Here is a 19,359-nt window from a genome sequence, read left to right as displayed (position 1 = left end):
CTGACAGTCAAGACATGTACTTAGTTCTTATATTCAGGATTTTAAGCTGCAGGCCAGATGGCAAAGCTTCCATTGAATCAAAGCATAGCTTTATTTCAGAGGGAGGGAAAAAATGAGCCAAGGAGTAACTTAGTCTTGAGGACATTTCATTAGGGGAATTGTTTTGTTTTGGCTTTTCTTTGAACATGTATTTTTTTTAAAGATTATTTATTTGTTTGTTTGTTTATTCCTGAGAGACACAGAAAGAGAGAGGTAGAGACACAGGCAGAGGGAGAAGCAGGCTCCCTGTGGGGAGCCCAATGTGGGGCTCCATTCCAGGACTCCGGGGTCATGACCTGAGCCAAAGGCAGATGCTCAACCGCTGAGCCCCCCAGGCGCCCCTGAACATGTATTTGACAGAGGTCCTTTGTCACTGATTGAACATACTACACAGCAGGCGCTGGGGGACTTGGAACTAAGAGTCATACTGCGTGAGGGTTTCACCGGGTCTTTGCAGCAAGTCTGTGGGCCCCACTGAGCATGAGACAGGAAGTCACTGTGGTACTTCTATTTTTAGGACAGGTGAGCTAACAAGTCTCTAAGTGCATTTATTCAGCTGGCATTTGCTGACTACATAGCATACACCGCGACGGGATGTGGGGGGTGGAGGCCGCACCATACAGCGTGTGTGGGGCGCAGTAGGAACATGGTCCAGACAGGTCCTTGGAACAAATGTTGAAAGGTGCTAATAGAGTCTTTGCTCCATCGGGAATGAACGGAAAATCTATACCCTAGAGGAGTCTGCTAAGAAAACAAAAAGAATGTGTGTTATCATTTCTGCACTTTCAAGAGGGAGAGCCCAGCATTGAGGAGGGAAGGATAGAGCAGAGATCCCACAGTGTCACCCAGGGAGGGTGGCATGGTGGGACGAGGTTGGGGGGGCCGGGTAGAGATGGGGGGAGGAGGTTCAGAGGGCCGGGAAGAGATGCACACCGGGGACATAGGAGAAGCCACTCGGGGCTTGGAAGTGGGACAGGGTGGAGTTTTGCCATGTCCCCCATGAGGCAGGGAACGGGCCTCTTGGCAGAGGGGAAGAGGTAGGCTCTCATGGGGAAAGGGCTGGGTGGGGCAACCAGGAAAGCCTGGCATTGGGGACCATGACCCCATACCCTGGTATGGATCAGCATCACCTGTCCAGGGTAAACCCCAAAGGCTTAGAACCACGCACCCCAGCAATCTCTGAGGAACTGGAAACTAGAGCCCCATCCCTTCCTCAGCTCCTCTAGGTACCAAGCAAGCCCCTTGCATCCTTGCATCACCTTCCCCCCAGGGAGGCTGAAACCCCTGAGAAACATGCCTGAATACTACTTCTCATCACCTTTTTGAGTGGGGAAGTGTGAATTAACTTGATTTAGAAAAATAAAGTGATGTGGCGTTTCTCACACCGTAGTGTGACTCGTTTAGATCTACACCCACTGCACCTTGGGGCAGGGCCGGTCATCCTGGGCACATTTGTGCTTCCAGGCCTCACTTCTCATTCTTTCTTCTCATGTTTTCTAACTTTCCCTCAAATGCTACGCATCTGACAGCCCATCCTTTCAAGTCTAAATATAATGAGCTCAACAGCCTATAGTTAAGTTCAGAACTAAGTGTTCATAGCCCCCCCCCCAAAAAAAGATTGAAGTGTGATCTCTCTCAGACGTTAACTAAACACTTGAAATCTTAAGGGTGAAGGGTTTTCAAACTTGTTTTTGGCAGCAAAAACCTATTTTCAATGGACGGAAATATGTAAATTGGACATGAGCAGACCTCCCTGGCTGGAGTAGGGAACTAAAGACACCCCCCCTCCAACCCATGACAGGGCCCCAATGCCCCTTTCCTTGGCACCCTAGAGTTCATCTGAAAACCTCCATGGTAACTTAAGCAATGAGTAATGTGGGTGTAGGTTTTGGGGGGAGCATTCATCACATCTCCACAAGCCAGTGGGAAAGATTATTTTAGGTAGAAGGGTCCTTTATATTCACTTGTCTGCAGGTTCCAGTGAGTATCCCACACTAACACGGAAGGATTTTAATATTACACCAGCCCTTTATTTCCCTACCAACCAATAGGATAAAATGTGTAAGATATTTATTGCCTTTGAACATCTCCCCTGAAAGATATGATCATTTAGTTCTGCTAGGCACCTTATGTTCTGTCTTCATTTATTTAGTTAAACCAATATTTGATTCTATTCTAGACTCAGGATGCAGCAGTGAAAAAAAAAATTGATACAATGCTTTCCCTCAAGGAGCTTGTATTCTGGAAGGAAGAGACAGAGACCATAAGCAAACAAATGCATAGCTTCTGCTAATATAAAGTATTTGAATCATAAAGTCTTTTCTTACAAAGTCTGTAGTTCTGATGGTCTTGAGTATCCGTTAGAAGGGATTAGCACGGTGCACCATGTTTACAGATGCCCAGTAGATGTTGAAGAGGGTAAAGAAGAGAATGAGAGGATTTCTCATCTTGGAAGATACATACTTTTTCTGAGGAAGCCACCTGTTAGTGATTTCAGATTAGAAGGACACAAAGATTTAATTTTCAGGTTATAAATATATTTGTGATGTTGACGATTCTTCATCTCCGGTCTCCTCTATCTTCAAGAGTGATCATTATTTATTTGATCCAAGCCACACTGTAAGCAGAACTCAGTACCACTCTGCTTCTCACAAAGAATGTACTTGCACAAAATCATTTAAAAGTGCTTAAAAAAAAAAACACCCCACTTCCCTTGTTATCTACCACCAAATTTTTTGTTCTTTTCTGCAGAAAAAAAAAAAAATGTCCTTCCTTTCGGCATTACCTCTTTTCTTATTCTCTCTTAAACATACTGCAGTCAGACTTTTGTCCGCCTCACTCCATTAAAACCACTCTTATAAAAAAAAAACAAAACACTCTTAGCAGAGTCCCCACTGACTGCACATTGCCAAAATCCCATCCAGGCACACCGGCATTACACGGATATGCTGACAACTCACATGTTTGTATTTGTCATCCTATCCTCTTTCCTAGACTTTGAACTTTTATATCCAGTTGCCTACTCGACATCTCTACTTGGGCATCTACTGTGTATGTCAGATGCAACATGTCCAAAGTGGGGCTCCTAATTTCTCCCCCCACACCCCCACTTTTGCTCCTCCAATAGGCTTCTCCACCTCAGGAGACAGCGATTCCAATCATCTGGCTGGCTGGAAACTTGAAGTCCTCATTGGCTCTTGTCTTTCCCTCACAGCATACATCAAATGTATGCTAGGCTTTGAGAATACATCCAGCATCCAATTATGTCTTGGCACCTTTACTGCTGCTCCCTTCAAGTCGCCATTACTCTCTCTGGTTAACTTCAGTAGGTTCCTAACACTAGTTCTACTGCTTTCCTTGCCCTCCTAGAGTATTTTTAACACAACAGGCAGAGAGCCTTGGGAACATAAATCAGATCATGACACTTTTTACTGAAACCTTGCAATGACTGGATTTTTCTCTAAGTTACACAAAGTCCTTGCAAGGTCTTAGGTGGTTGACTCCTCCCTTCCACTCTGCCTCCCCATCTCTGGCCATATTCTCCCCCACTTGCTCTACTGTGGCCACACAGGTTTCTTTACTGTTTCCCACAGCCATGCAAGACATGCTCCTCCTGAGACTCTTTGCATTGGGACTTCCTTCTGCTGAAATCTTCCCCTGAAAGTTGGTTAACTCCCTCACCTCTTTCAAGTTGATGCTTAGATGTCAAATTCCAGTGAGGCTTTCCCCTGGCACCCTAACTAATATTGGAACCTGTCCTACCAACTCCCACATAATTTGTTGACTCTTTTTTAAATAGCATTTATCATAAGAAATAACTTTTTATTTATTACATTTATTAGTATATGTCTCCATAGAATATAATCTCCACAGAGCAAGGGATCCATTCTGTACTCAGTGATGTGTTCCAAGCTCCTGGAAAAGTGCCAAATTGGCTACCTAAGTGAGTTAAAATCTTAGAGAACAACATAAGCTTTGTTAATTCCACATGGCAGATGGAGGAAGAAATCCTGTCCCATCCCTCAGAAAACAACTGGAAATATCCCATTAGATATTTCTGTTTTATAAAAGGTCTTCTCTCTACTGTGCTTCTCAGGGAGACCCAACCAATATTTTTTTAAATCTCTCCCCCAAGACAGTGTCCATCAGCACTGGCCCCTCTCCTTCCCCATGGGGTTCCTTTACTCCTTCATATGCAGAGTTCTCTGATACCCATGTGTACCTACCCCAAACATCTTAGTGCTCAACAAAAGGGAAATTGTTCCAGTGAGTATGGCTTGGAAAGCAGGGTAAGACCAAACTTGCTTACTTCAGCATATCCTTGAATTTTCTTTTTCCTTTCTCATCTCTTATTTTTCACTTCAATCCTTTTATCAAGCCAAAGATTCTGTGCTCTCTCCAAGAGGAATTCTTATATCAGCTGCTCAGAGATTATACTTAGTGCTTTTTCATGTAGTCAATCTTGTCAAAGGAAAGAGCAATAGCAGTTGACGGTAGCTTGATTTCAAGCAGCAGGTAGAATGAAGGGCTCTTAGTACAGGCTCAGGTGATAACAGTCTATGCCAGGTCAGCTTTCTCTTCAGAGGTAGAGTTGAACCCAAGCTTCAGACTTTATACAAAGGCTCAAAGACTGGGTGAATGAGGGTATTATACAGTCAGTGATTGGTAGGTAATTTCTGAAAGGGACTCCAAAGATTAACAATTAGAGTATTGAGAGCATTTGCCAATATAAATGCTGGTCATAATGCACAAGCAGAGAGAACTGAGAGGGCTGGAAGCAGTTGCAGAAAAAAATCTAAAGGTCATTTCAGGATGTGGATGTTATTTGAGCAGTCTGTTATCAGAGACCAAAATACTGAAAAGAGCTAATCATCTTCATGGGCATATACTCCTCATATCCAGAGAATTCTGCAGTCCAGGTAATTCAAAATTATTCCGATCATCTGGACATGCAGACTTAGGCAATACACCTTTGCATGCTGCTATCATTGCATTAATGCTGATCATTGCCACATGTGTAAATGGAAGTTTGCTTTGGTGGTAAAGTATCCTTACTTGATAAAAGTATCTTTATCAGATGATGATCAGTAGAACATATGCTACACAAAAGTAGGGAAATATTTTTGTTTTCTTCACTGCTATAGCTCTAGGTGCTAAAATAATGCCTAGCACATAGTAAACACCCAATAACTTTATGTTCAGTTAACAAATGAATCCTCCATTGATCAATCTGCCATTGATTTAAAGTCCAACATGTACCTCTTAGAATTATAGATGATGTTAGTGGAAATGGTATCTCTCTTTGTCACCTTGAGGACAAAGTCAAAAGACAGTTTGAACGAAGTTTGAATGAAGATGATTGTTATAAGTGAAATTTATGATTGAAACAATTTCTATAGAAACTTGTTATGAGCTCTCTTAGGGTATTTTCCAAAAAAAAAAGAAAAAACAGAGCAAAATATAATGTCATCTCATCTGGTCCAAATCACCTAAAAAATAAAGACAGATTTGAACTTTTACTTGAATTTGATGCCTTTGAAATGCACCACAAACCAGGTGACTACACAACTGCCCTGAACAAGAAACAGGGCATGAGTGTGGTATGGAGGATTGGGGCTAAAGCTTAGACCTCATGATTCTGTGTCTATGTGGCTATTTATATGACTTTGGGCAATTGTTGTGTTAACCTCATGGCACTCCAGTTTCTGTATTTGTAAATCATCATTCCTCGTAAGGAAGTTGTGATAGAGTGCCTTCCTGTCTATTTTATGGGGTTCTTTGGAAATTCCAAATAGGATGTGTTTGAAGCACTTGGTTAGTTGAACAGTTTCACACACACACGAAAGTGGAAATTCTAAATACAAGTTAAGGAGAAATCAAACAGAAAGTACACAAAAATTATTCTAAGTTTACAAAAACAATATTAATTAAGGAAACTATGAACTTCTAAAGAAAGAAGAAGAATAAAGAAACAAATTACAATGTCCTAAAACCAAGGACAGCCACACCTCCCACTGAGGAACCACACAAAAGAAGTCAGTTTCTGTGGACTCCGCCAAGATAGAGGGATGTCAATAATCAAAGCAATACAAACAATGCTATGTCTTAAATTTGATCCAGATTTGATATAACTGTACACAGAAAATGGCTTTACTGGCATAAAATATATGGGGTCTTAAAGATGAAACTTAGATGTTAGGAGCTATGTAATATTGAACTTTCAGCTACATTTCTTGAGGAATCATCAGAGCCAGAAGGCAGGGAATGCAATAATTCTCCTGAAGCATTGCAGCTGCTGAAATACAGACAGATGGGATTTCTGCACTCTCTAATATAAGACAGAAACAATCTCAACAATAGGATAAACACTCATGCCTTGTGAATTTTCTCTCAACCCTAGAGAGAGGATATTGTATAGACTGGCCAGTAAAACTTAGTGTTTTGGATTCTCATTTCATATCTGGTTTCCTGTGTACCTTTTAGAAGTCTGTATCTGTAGGTACAGGAATGCATTCCTGTGCTGAATCCTCTAAGACTATTTGAAATATAAACAGGCTCCATATTTTGACAGTTTAAGTCCTTAGATGTAATTTGTATTGATACAGAAATGGTGGCATGTAATGGAAAACCAGACATTTGTTGTTGATATTATGATGATCACACATGAAGTAGCATCATAAGAAACTTAACTAAATAGACTAGTACTTAATGGTCTGCAAATCAAAATTCTGGCTTCCTTGATAGCATTGGAAAATAATCCATTAATTGCATGATTTTCTTTGCTTTTTGGCAATATACTGTGCTTCCTTGGGATTGAGGTGACTTTTTCCCATCATACATTAACTAAGAACCTCCTGAGTGCCAGCAACTCTCCTTGGGCCCAGGAACATGGGAAATATGACAGGCATGGGCTTCACTTTCTTAAAGCCAGTGGCATGCCCCAGCCCTAAGCTCTTCTTCACACCCCCACCCTGCACTTTTCCACTGCCTTGCTAAAGCCACCAGGTGCACATGGTCCACACAGGGGATGCTTCTTAATCACCTGGCTCTGGTGGTGAGAAGGCATTCCTGGGTACCATAGGATTGAAACTACTGGACAGTTCTTGGAAGGCTAGATATATGCACCCTTATGTTTATTAAAGCATTATTTACAATAGCCAAAATATGTAAGCAACTGAAATATCCATCCACAGATGAACGGATACAAAATGGATATATCTCACATATATATATAATTGAATATTACTCAGCCATAAAAAAGAATGAAGTATTACCATTTGCAACAAAATGGATCTAGAGAGTGTAATGCTAAGTGAAATAAGTCAGAGGAAGACACATATCATATGATTTCACTCATATGTGGAAATTAAGAAACAAAACAAATGAACAAAGAAAAAGAGACAAAAAAAGACTCTTAAATATGGGGAATAAATTAGTGGATACCAGAAAGGAAGTGGGCAGGGTGGGGAGTGAGGATCGGTGAAATAGATGGAGATTAAGAATACACTTATCATGATGAGCACTGAGTAATGTATAGAACTGTTGAATCACTATATTGTACTCAAGAGTAATATAATTAATTAACTAACTGTATGTTAATCATACTGGAGTTGTAACTAATTAATTAAAAGTGGATTAAAGACATTTTCCCAAAGACATACAAATGGCCAACAGGTACATGAAAAGATGCTCAATATCATTAAGGGAGATGTAAATCAAAAGCACAATGAGATATCACCTCACATCTGTTAGAATAGCTATTATCAAGGAATGTCTGGGTGGCACAGTTGGTTAAGGGTCTGACTCTTGATTTGAGCTCAGGTCATGATCTTGGGTTTGTGAGATTGAGCCCCACATCAGGTTCTGCACTGATCATGGGGTCTGCTTGGGATTCTCTCTCTCCTTTCTCTTCCCCTCCCTACTTGCTCTGTCTCTTTTTCAAAACAAACAAACAAACAAAAAACTATTATAAAAAAAAAAGAAATAACAAACATTGGTGAGGATGTGGAATAAAGGGAACCCTTGTGCAGTGTTAGTAGTAGGAGCCTTTAATACCCCATTTACATCAATGGATAGATTATCTGGACAACAAATCAATAGACATTGACCTTAAATGATACATTAGACAAGATGGACTTAACAGATATTTATAGAACATTCCATCCAAAAGTAGCAAAATATACACTTTTCTCAAATGCACATGGAACACTCTCCGGGATAGATTATATGTTAGGCCAGAAAACAAGTCTTAATAAATTTAAGAAGATTGAAATCATATCAAGGATCTTTCAGAGCACGATGATGTGAAACTAGAAATCAAAGAAGAAAACTGAAAAAGTTACATATATGTGTAGATTAAACAAGTTGTTATATATATATATATATATATATATATATATATATATATAGTGAGTCAATGAAAAGTTTAAAGGAGAAATCAAAAAGTACCTTGAAACAAATGAAAATGGAAATATAACTTATCAAAATCTTTGGGATGCAGTAAAAGCAATTCAAAGACGGAGGTTCAAGCAACAAGAAAAATCCCAAATAACAATCTAAACTTACATCTAAAGAACTAGAAGAAGAAAAAGAAAAAAAAGCTCAAAGTTAGTAGAAGAAAGAAAATAACAAAGATCAAAGCCGAAATAAATGAAATAGAAACTGAAAAGATAATAGAAAAGATCAATGAAACTAAGAGCTTGATCTTTGAAAAGATAAACAACATTGACAAATCTTTACACTCCCCAAGAGAAAAGAGAGGGCTCAAAGAAATAAAATTAGAAATGGAAGAGGAGAAGTTACAACTGATACTATAGAAATATGAAGGATCTTTAAAAACTATGAACAGGTATACACCAGCAAATTAGACAACCTAGAAGAAATGAATAAATTCCTAGAACAGACAATCTTCCATGATTGAATAATGAAGAAGTTGAAAATCTGAGCAGACCAATTACAAGACAGGAGATGAGTCAGTAACCAAAAATCTCCCAGCAAGAAACAGAAGTCCAGGATCAGATGGCTTCACTAGTGAATTCTACCAAATATTTAAAGATTTAATACCTGTTCTTTTCAAACTCTTCCAAAAAGCTAAAGAGGAAAGAACTTTTCCAAATTCATTTTACAAGGCCAGCATTACCCTGATACTAAAACCAGACAAGGACATCACAAGAAAGAAAGGAAAGAAGGAAAGGAAAGGAAATGAAAGTGAAGGGAAGAGAAAGGAAGAGAAAAATGATAGGCCAATATCTCTGATGAACACAGATGCAAAAGTCCATGACATTTTTCACAGAAATAGAACAACCCTTAAATTTTAAATCACAAAATTTCCTGACTAGCCAAAACAATCTTGAGAAAAAAGAACAACACTGGAGGTATCACACACCCTGGTTTCAAACTGTATTATAAAGTTACAGTAATCACAGCAGTATGGTACTGGCATAAAAACAGACACACGAATCAATGAAGCAGAACAGAGAGCCCAGAAGTAAACTCATGCATATATGGTCAATTAATTTACAACAAAGGAGGCAACAATAAATAGTGGGGGAAGGATGAGCTCTTTAACAAATGGTGTTGGGAAAATTGGACAGCCATATGCTAAAGAATGAAACCAGACCACTTTCTAATACCATACACAAAAATGAACTCAAAATGGATTAAAAACTTGAATGTAAGACCTGAAATCATAAAATTTATAGAAGAAAACATAGATGGCAAGCCCCCTGACATCAGTGTTATTGATGAATTTTTGGATCAAACTCCAAAAGCAAAGGCAAATATACCAAAGATAAACAAGTGGGACTACTTCAAACTAAAAAGCTTCTGCACAGCAAAGGAAACCATCTGCAAAATGCAAAGGCAAGCTACTGAATGGGAGAAGATATTTGCAAGTGATATATTCAATAAGGGGTCAATATCCAAAATATATAAAGAAGGTATACAGCCTATAGCAGCAGCACCAATAACAACAACAAATTACAATCTGATATTTAATTGGGCGGAAGATCCAAACAGACATTTTTTCCAAAGAAGACATGCAGATGGCCAAAAGACACATGAAAAGATGTGCAATATCACTAACCATCAAGGAAATGCAAATCAAAAGCACAGTGAGGTATCAGTTCATACCTGTTACAATGGCTATTATCAAAAAGGCAAGAAATAACAAATGTTGGCAAAGATGCAAAGAAAAGGAAACCCTCATGCACTTTTGGTGGGAATGTAAATTGGTGCAGCCACTATGGAAGATAATATGGAAGTGACTCAAAAAATTAAAAATAAAACTACCATTTGATCTAGTAATTCCACTTCTGGATATTTATGTGAAGGAAAGGAAAACACTAAACTGAAAAGATATACGCGCCCCTTTGTTCATTGGAGCATTACTTACAAAAGCCAAGATATGTAAACAATCTGGTTATTGATAGATGAAAGGATAAAGAAAATGTTATATATATATAATATATATATATTATATATATGCAAAAAAAGTAATACCCTGCCATTTATAACAAGATGAGTGTGCCTGGAGGGTATTATGCTGAGTGAAATAAGTCAGAGAAACACAAATACTGTATGATCTCACATGTGGAATCTACAAAACAATGCAAAGGAACAAATGAGACAAAACACAACACATGGATACAGGGAACAAAATGATGGTTTCTAGAGGAGAGGGTGGTTGGGTGTGAATGAAATGGGGGTGAATGGGGTCAGGGGTACAAACTTACAGCTATCAAATAAGTTAGTCATGGGGATACAATGTACAGAATGGTGACTGTAGTCCATAATACTGCAGTGCTTATTTGCAAGTCTCCAAGAGAGTAAATCTTAGATGTTCTTGTCATAAGAAAAAACATTCTAACTTTGAATGGTGATGGATGGTAACCAGACTTACAGAGGTGATCATTTGACCGTAGATATAAATACTGAATTATTATGCTATATAATAACCTGAAACTAAGATAATGTTATGTGTCAATTATATGTCAATAAAAAAAGACACAATGTATAAGAACATTTGAAAATTCAGAGTAAAGTAAAATGAAGAAAATAAAAATTACTTTAAATCCTAATACTAGGGAGAATCATGGTAACCTTTGAGATACTTTTTCCTAGGCCACATTGTTTCATGTTTTTCTCATACAGAATGGTGTTTCCACTCCAATTATCCACTCAAATTATTTTGAACTTTGTTCCAAGACATCAAGTATTTCTTATTTTGAAGGTAACAAAATTTATTTAACCAGCCCCTACTGTTGCATAGCTATTTTATCCTTTCCTTAAAAATCCTGATGGTATAAATATACTTAAAAATAAAAACTTGCACTTATTTATAATGATTTCCTTTGTATGAGGTCCGAGAAATAGGATGCTTGGTTAAAGGTTAAAACGTGCATTTTATTTTATTTTTTAAAGGTTTTATTTATTTGAGAGAGAGAGGGAGAGCATGAGTGGGGAGGAGAGGGAGAAGCAGGCTCCCCACTGTGCAGGGAGCTCATTGTGGGACTGGATCCCAGGACCCTGGGATCATGTTCAGAGCTGAAGGCAGATGCTTAACCGACTAAGCCACCCAGGCACCCCTAAAATGTGCATTTTAAAGGCATTTGATACACATTACCAAATATTTATATGTATTTCAACACTAATTTTATTTTGAAAAACAATCCCCCCCCCAACCTTTATTAAGTAGTCTCCCCACCCCAGCCTGGAGCCCAAAAAGGGGCTTGAACTCACCACCTGGAGATCAAGACTTGAGCTAAGATCAAGCTCAAGCCTGATTAACAGGCTGAGTCATCCAGGTTGACCCCTGATTTTTCCCTTTGTTAATGATTTTCCTTAAAAATCTTACCTATATTGTCTACCGTAATTTTGAAACAATTGATTATTTGCTGAGTTATTTTAAAAAGGATATCATCATATACTAAAAAGCAAAAAATATCAAAGTGTAACTGCGTTAAAGAAAAGAATGAAAAAATTATTAGCTAATGTTATCTCATATCCTTACACCAAAATAGACTGATAATTTTAACTGGCTTTTTTTTTTTTTTTTAAGGCAAATAAATATATTTGACTACAGGGCAGGGTGCCTGGAGGCTTGGTTCAAGCACACAATTGACAATTGACTCTTTTTACTATAACTTTTTCTGTGCAACATTGAGAAGCCTTTGAGAAGAGGGTTGTAGGGTTGTTTTTTTTTTTTTTTTTAATGTTTGTTAACCTGTAGTACTTCATTTTAAGTAAATTGCAACTATTAAGAAAAATACTCACATATGCCCCCACCCCCCACCTCCCTAGGCACAGGCTGTGCAACTGGTGAGCCGGCCCTCACCTGCCCTGGGCCTGGGGCCCTCTCCCGCCCTGGGCCTGGGACCCTCTCCTGCCCTGGGCATGGGGCCCTCTCCTTCCCTGGGCCTGGGGCCCTCTCCCGCCCTGGGCATGGGGCCCTCTCCCGCCCTGGGCCTGGGACCCTCTCCGCCCTGGGCTGGGGCCCTCTCCTCCGCCCTGGGCCTGGGGCCCTCTCCGCCCTGGGCCTGGGGCCCTCTCCGCCCTGGGCCTGGGGCCCTCTCCGCCCTGGGCCTGGGGCCCTCTCCTCCCTGGGCCTGGGGCCCTCTCCTGCCCTGGGCCTGGGGCCCTCTCCCTGCCCTGGGCCTGGGGCCCTCTCCGCCCTGGGCCTGGGGCCCTCTCCCGCCCTGGGCCTGGGGCCCTCTCCTGCCCTGGGCATGGGGCCCTCTCCGCCCTGGGCCTGGGGCCCTCTCCCGCCCTGGGCCTGGGGCCCTCTCCTGCCCTGGGCCTGGGGCCCTCTCCTTCCCTGGGCCTGGGGCCCTCTCCTGCCCTGGGCCTGGGGCCCTCTCCCGCCCTGGGCCTGGGGCCCTCTCCGCCTGGGCTGGGGCCCTCTCCCGCCCTGGGCCTGGGGCCCTCTCCGCCCTGGGCCTGGGGCCCTCTCCCGCCCTGGGCCTGGGGCCCCCTCCCGCCCTGGGCATGGGGCCCCCTCCCGCCCTGGGCCTGGGGCCCTCTCCTGCCCTGGGCCTGGGGCCCTCTCCTTCCCTGGGCCTGGGGCCCTCTCCCGCCCTGGGCCTGGGGCCCTCTCCCGCCCTGGGCCTGGGGCCCTCTCCCGCCCTGGGCCTGGGGCCCTCTCCCGCCCTGGGCATGGGGCCCTCTCCCGCCCTGGGCCTGGGGCCCTCTCCCGCCCTGGGCCTGGGGCCCTCTCCTTCCCTGGGCCTGGGGCCCTCTCCCGCCCTGGGCATGGGGCCCTCTCCCGCCCTGGGCCTGGGGCCCTCTCCTTCCCTGGGCCTGGGGCCCTCTCCCGCCCTGGGCCTGGGGCCCTCTCCCGCCCTGGGCCTGGGGCCCTCTCCCGCCCTGGGCCTGGGGCCCTCTCCTGCCCTGGGCATGGGGCCCCCTCCCGCCCTGGGCATGGGGCCCTCTCAGCTACAAGCCCACGGGGGGAGGTTTGGGCTTTTTCTCTTTTCTCGGGCAAACCCTCTGTGGCTTTCCCAGGTAAGTCTCACAGTCAATGTTCTAGAAGGTCCAAGAGCACCGGGTGGGGGACGCGGAGACAGATCTAGAGCGGCAAGGAGGGCTGTCCTTCTGCTCGGTCTGTGTCCTGACTTTCCAGGAAAAAGGCTGGTTCTGACCCGGTTTCCCTCCCTCCTTTCCCAGCGCTCTGCGGCGGGGGCGACAGCTTCCAGTGCGCCGGCGGGCTGTGCGTGCCCCACAAGCTGCGCTGCAACGGCCACAACGACTGCGGGGACTGGAGCGACGAGGCGCAGTGCAGTAGGCGCGGGCGGGGCGGGGCGGCGGGAGGGGGCGGGGCTGTGGGCGGGGCGGCGGGAAGGGGCGGGGCGAGTGGGGAGAGGGCGTGGGCGTGGGCGTCGGGAAGGGGCGGGGCTGTGGGCGGGGTGCAGGGAAGGGGCGGGGCTGTGGGCGGGGCGAGTGGGGGAGAGGGCGTGGTCAGGGCGGTGGAAGGGCGGAGGCTGTGGGCGGGGTGTAGGGAAGGGGCGGGGCTGGATGTGGGCGGAGCGTCGGGAAAGGGCGGGGCTGTGGGCGGGGCGAGTGGGGAGAGGGCGTGGTCAGGGCCGTGGAAGGGGCGGGGCTGTGGGCGGGGCGTCGGGGAGTGGCTGTGGGCAGGGCGTCAGGAGGGGCGGGGCGAGTGGGGAGAGGGCGTGGGCGGGGAGGTGTCAAGTGCAGGGAAACTGACAGCCACCCCGGGTCAGACCCCGGCGACCACAGGACCTTGGCGTAGACTCGTGTTAGTTTGCCTGGAGCAAACGTGGGCCGGCCGAGTGTTTGAGCCCCTTTCAAAGGCGCAATTCCGTTAGGAGCTCAAGACCTAGAGGTCTCGATAGAAACGTGTTTTGCATCCAGCGTCTTAAAACTGGAAGAGGGTCTTTTGTTGGTCTCCCGTGGGTGAGGATCTTGGTTTTGTTTTGTCGGTTTCATGAGTAGAAAGGTCCATTTTTTAAAAAAGAGGACATTTTCAATAGGGAGATGTCTCACCCTCGGGACCCTTGACATTCCTGACACAGCAGATTCGAAGTCTCTTGTTTGTGTTTCTCTAAATTTAGAGATAGTCTACGGTGTTAACTACTTTAAATCCATGGATTGCTCGATCCAGCCATAAACACTGTCAGTTTATTTACTGTGGATCTGATGAGTTGTTTTGATTGAATTGGACAGTGTTCGTCTAATATTGTAGGAGTCCGCTAGGGCTGCGGTATAAAACATCACAGGCCCTGTGGCTTAAACAGGAGAAAATCATTCTCTTGTGGTTCTGGAGGCCAGAGAGTCTAAGATGAAGGTCAACAAAGTTCAGTTTCTGATGAGAGTTATTTTCTTGGCTTCTAGGCAGCTTGCATCTTCCTGCAGGCTCACCTGACCTCTTTGGAGGCGGAGAGGGTGAGGGAGAGGGTTCTGGGGTCTCCTCCTCTTAGAAGGAGGAGGTCTCCTCCTCTTAGAAGGGTCCTATTAGGTTAGGACCCCACACCTTTATGACCTCATGTAGCCTTTATCACCTCCTTAAAAGGCCTGTCTCCAAATACAGTTATCTGGGAGCTAAATCTTTAAACAAACGCATTTTGGGAAGACAAGCATTCTGTCCATAACATATGTATTTATGTTCATATATATACTCAGCTTTTTTTTTTTTTAAGATTTCTTTATTCATGAGACACACAGAGAGAGAGAGAGGCAGAGTCATAGGTAGAGGGAGAAGTGGGCTCCGTGCAGGGAGCCGGATGTGGGACTCGATTCCAGGTCCCCAGGATCATGCCCTGGGCGGAAGGCGGCACTATACCGCTAAGCCACCCGGGCTACCCATATATTGAGCTTTCAAGTTGTTTTGCACTTATGCAACAGATAAAAAAGGAAAAATTAGCTTCAATAATACATTGCAGGATTTGCATCCAAAGCAGAGCCATATGCAATTGTGTTCTAATTACTTTTATAACTTATTAATTTATTTTTTAAAGATTTTACATATTTATTTGACAGAGAGCACAAGCAGGGTGAGCAGCAGAAGGAGAGGGAGAAGGAGGCTTTCCACTGAGCAGGGAGCTCAATAGGATACCAGGACCCTGGGGTCATGACCTTAGCTCAAGGCAGATGCTTAGCCAACTGAGCCACCCAGGCGCCCCTAATTGCTTTTTAATGGTTATAATCAGCAAAAGCTCTGTTTTAGTCCCTGTAGGAGCTACCAAGGCTATATAAGAGCTCATAATTGTTGACCTTAATGGAAAGCTTCTATAGTCCATTTGCCAGGTGGAACACCTCTATAACACCATATAGAGGGTGTTATATGAAGGGTTGGGATGCTTATTTATCAGAAGTTTTGAAAGGTATCATATTATGGTTCTATTTCAGGTCAGTGTTTCCCAAACTGGTGTACCTGAGCCTTGAAAATTGCTTGAGGAAAAAAAAAATAATTTGACAAATGCTATCAAATCTACTTTTCAGAGAGTTGCGATACATATTTGCACATTAAAAGTTCTGAGAAATGCCACAGTTTTTAAAAAGACGGATTCATTTTGCTTAACTTGGCATTTCCTCAGAATTATTCGTTCCTCTACACCCCCACCTTTATTTATTGTTCACGCATTCTTTTTTTTTTTAATATTATTTGGTGTAATATGGAGCATCCTACGGAACTTCAGACATGCCCCCCATATTTTGGAAATGTTTTCACCGAGACATTTGTTTTTCTAATTTGGAACTCTCTCTTCAGAAAAGCTTGTAGCATATGGTTTTACACGAACAGCATTTTCATGGGATGTAGGCTTTAGGGAGTATTGCTGTGGATTTAGGAGGGAATATTTTATAGAGCACCCACAGTAGGGAATTATAATTATAATTCACTAGAATTATATCCAAAAATGGGAAATGTGGTGGAATCTTTTCCTTCTCTTCTAATGTGGCCCATGGGGGCATTATTAAAATTCTGCATGGGCCTCTGCCCCAGTGGTGGGCCAACACCGCTCATCATTACCTTCCTTCATTGCACGGAGTGCACTGAGCATTGCACTTTGCACAGTAAGAGATTGTGGCCACAATTTGCAATTGAATCTGAAGGAATACATTTTCCTAGTCAGTGACTGAACAAAGCAGGCATCACTGTCCTGTAAGGCATAGAGCAATGTCCTGGGAGCCAAAGAGTTTATAGAGGAAGATACGGACTTTCCTCAGGAGCAGAAAAGTCCTATTTCCACGCCCCTGTGCTCCAGTCAGCTGAGGAAATAAAATACATCCCTTCAGAAATTTTGTCTACAAAAATGCTTTGTTAGACATTGAAAGCTTGGCGTGTAATAATTTCCAAACTCACAAGGACATTCGACTCTGAGTTTTAACAGGCAGTGCCTGGGGCATTTCGGTGCATTTATTGAGGGTGCCCCCCCTCCCACCGTCCCCCCCCCCCCCCTGTAGTGAAGGCATAGGGTAAGTCCGAAATAGGGCATGGATGCCAATCGGAGCATGCATGCAGCCTACAGACTCCTGCGGGGGGAGAAGGAAGTTTTGGTAGGCCGGCTCCCTGGGTGCACTGGCAGAGGAGGAGGGGGGCTGCCTTCCAAGAAAGGAAGGGAAGGAATTATTATTTGTGAGTCCCCTGATCAACTCTGCTAGAGGCATCTATTTACATGATCTGATTTAATTTTCAGCAAAAGAGGTATTACTCGTTTTGTAGAGACGCAGAGCTGAGGTTGAGAGTTGATGGATGACTGTGCCAGGGGTTCAGAGTGCAAGATTTGAACCTGGTCTTCTATTACTTGTTTGTTTGCCTTCTTTTTTTTATCAAAGTGTAGTTGACACACAACGTTATATTAGTTTTAGGGGTGCAACCCAGTGATTCAACAATTCTGTATGTTACATCAGCAAGCCAGGTATCCGGGACCTCTTCCTGATTTTCTCCCCTAACTGATTTTGTCACTTTTTTCAATCTCTTCCCAAGTGTTTGTAGCTTGAATGCATTTCCAACCACCTGGAACAATTCCAGTCGTGTAGTGAAAAGATTTTTAAAAATTAAAAGTTTTCTTTTAGAAAGTCCTCTCTCTGTGACTTTAGGCAGGCTACCCCTCAATTGCTGGCTTTGTCCTGGAGGCTGGCTGCACATTAGCATCTGCAGGAAGGTCCACCTGCAGGGATCCTAACTCAGTTGGTCTGGAGGTGGAACCCAGCAGTACCTTTGCAAAACTGCCCAGGTAATTCCAATATGCGGCCAGATTTGAAACCACTGGACTAGGGAGTATCTGGTGTCTCTTTTGTTACTCACATCCTATCACTTTTTGATTCTATAGCCAGCTCTAGAACAGAGTCTGGTACATAGCTAGTCCTTAGCAAATGAATAATGGCCGTCACAAAGAAAAGAGCTTTAAGGAAAATAGTTGTCACAAAGAAAACAGCTGCCCCCTTATGCCACGTAAAATCACTGTCAAATACTTTTGGAAGTCATTTGCTCGAATTTAGGGTAAAATTGGTTGACTTGTATTTTAGTATAATTATACTACATACTATACTAATTATACTATGTACTAATTATACTGGGTTAACTACTTATTCTGAGTCTAATTAATTATACTAATCACCACAAAGTGTAGTGGTTACTCCTGCAAGCTCTTGAGTCAGGCTGCCTGGGGTTCCTATCTCTTCTTTACCATTTCCTGCTTCTGTGAATTTGGGGAAGTCACTCAATCTATCTGGGCCTGAGGGTTCTCATCAGTAAAATGGAGACAATAACAGTAACTGTCTCTAGAACTCTTGTGCGGAATAATAAACCCTCGGCTAAGCAGCACATAGACTGTCGTCTGACTGCCATGTGATATCTCTGAAGGAATGCTAGGTTATTGCTATTTTATTCACCACATCTTCCCTCCCCTCCATCCCACACCTCACCTCCATCCATCCCTGCCCAGAACCTCTCACCTCCAGGCTGTATAGGATGACCATTTGAAGTCTTGGAGAGAGCTGGTAAAGGTCAGGGGATATGCTGAGGAAACAGAAACACTAAAATATGCACAATGGCTTTATTATTTTTTTTGTTTAGAAGATTTTTATTTATTTTGGCGGGGGGGGCAGAGGGAAAGAGAGAGAGAAGCAGACTCCTCACTGAGTGTGGAGCTGGACACAGGGCTCGATCTCATGACCCTGAGATCATGACCTGAGCCAAAACCAAGACTCAGATGCATAACCGAGTCACCCAGGCGCCCCAAATACCCACAACAGCTTTAAAACCAGCACCAGGTGAAGCTGTTTTAGAAAGGAGGCAACCCAATCAGCATGAAATAAAAACTGGTGTTCCAGATGATGTTTCTAAATCACCCCAAATGACCATATTTACTGTATCCTTTTTACTAAAGCAGAGATGCAAGTAAATACCAGAAATATTTCCATCACAATAATAAAAAAGGAAAATATTGCATTCTACACTGAAGGAAGAAGCTTCAGTTGTCTGGAAAATTCACTTCTGTTTAGTAACCATCTGTTACACGAATCGATAAAACTTGAATATTCTAGAAATCCTGCTACATGTGAAGCATGTTCTCGATACCCAGGAAATACAGAGATTGTTAAGACATGGGTTCTGTCTGCATGAGTCTTTGAGTCTAATCAGAGAAATAACATATACACATGGAGATCACTGAACACAGTACTTTAAGGCAATATGATAGAGGAAATGTCATAAAGGAAAAGAATTGGTGTAAACAAAAAGATAAGGTGGGTAGGTCCTTTGAGCATGACAAAGACAGCATCATGAGGAGTTATGTTGGTGTGGAGAAAGCTGATGGAAAGATGGGATTGAAACCAGGCCTTGGACACAAGTGATGTTTGCAA

General features: G+C 43.3%; 1 protein-coding gene across 3 annotated transcripts in view; it reads left to right on the top strand.

Moving 5' to 3' along the window:
- CORIN (corin, serine peptidase) overlaps nucleotides 1-19,359 on the top strand; it is a 231,859-nt gene that overhangs the window by 130,794 nt on the left and 81,706 nt on the right. For all 3 annotated transcript variants that reach the window (XM_041723856.1, XM_041723858.1, XM_041723855.1), the window contains exon 6: nucleotides 13,702-13,815. In XM_041723856.1, the coding sequence (XP_041579790.1) occupies nucleotides 13,702-13,815 (114 nt within the window). The remainder of the gene's footprint in view (nucleotides 1-13,701; nucleotides 13,816-19,359) is intronic.

This window comes from Vulpes lagopus, chromosome 12 (genome assembly GCF_018345385.1).
Source record: "Vulpes lagopus strain Blue_001 chromosome 12, ASM1834538v1, whole genome shotgun sequence".
Lineage (NCBI taxonomy): Eukaryota > Metazoa > Chordata > Mammalia > Carnivora > Canidae > Vulpes > Vulpes lagopus.
Note: the sequence above shows the minus strand (reverse complement) of the source record. Positions and strands in the feature narration are given on the sequence as shown.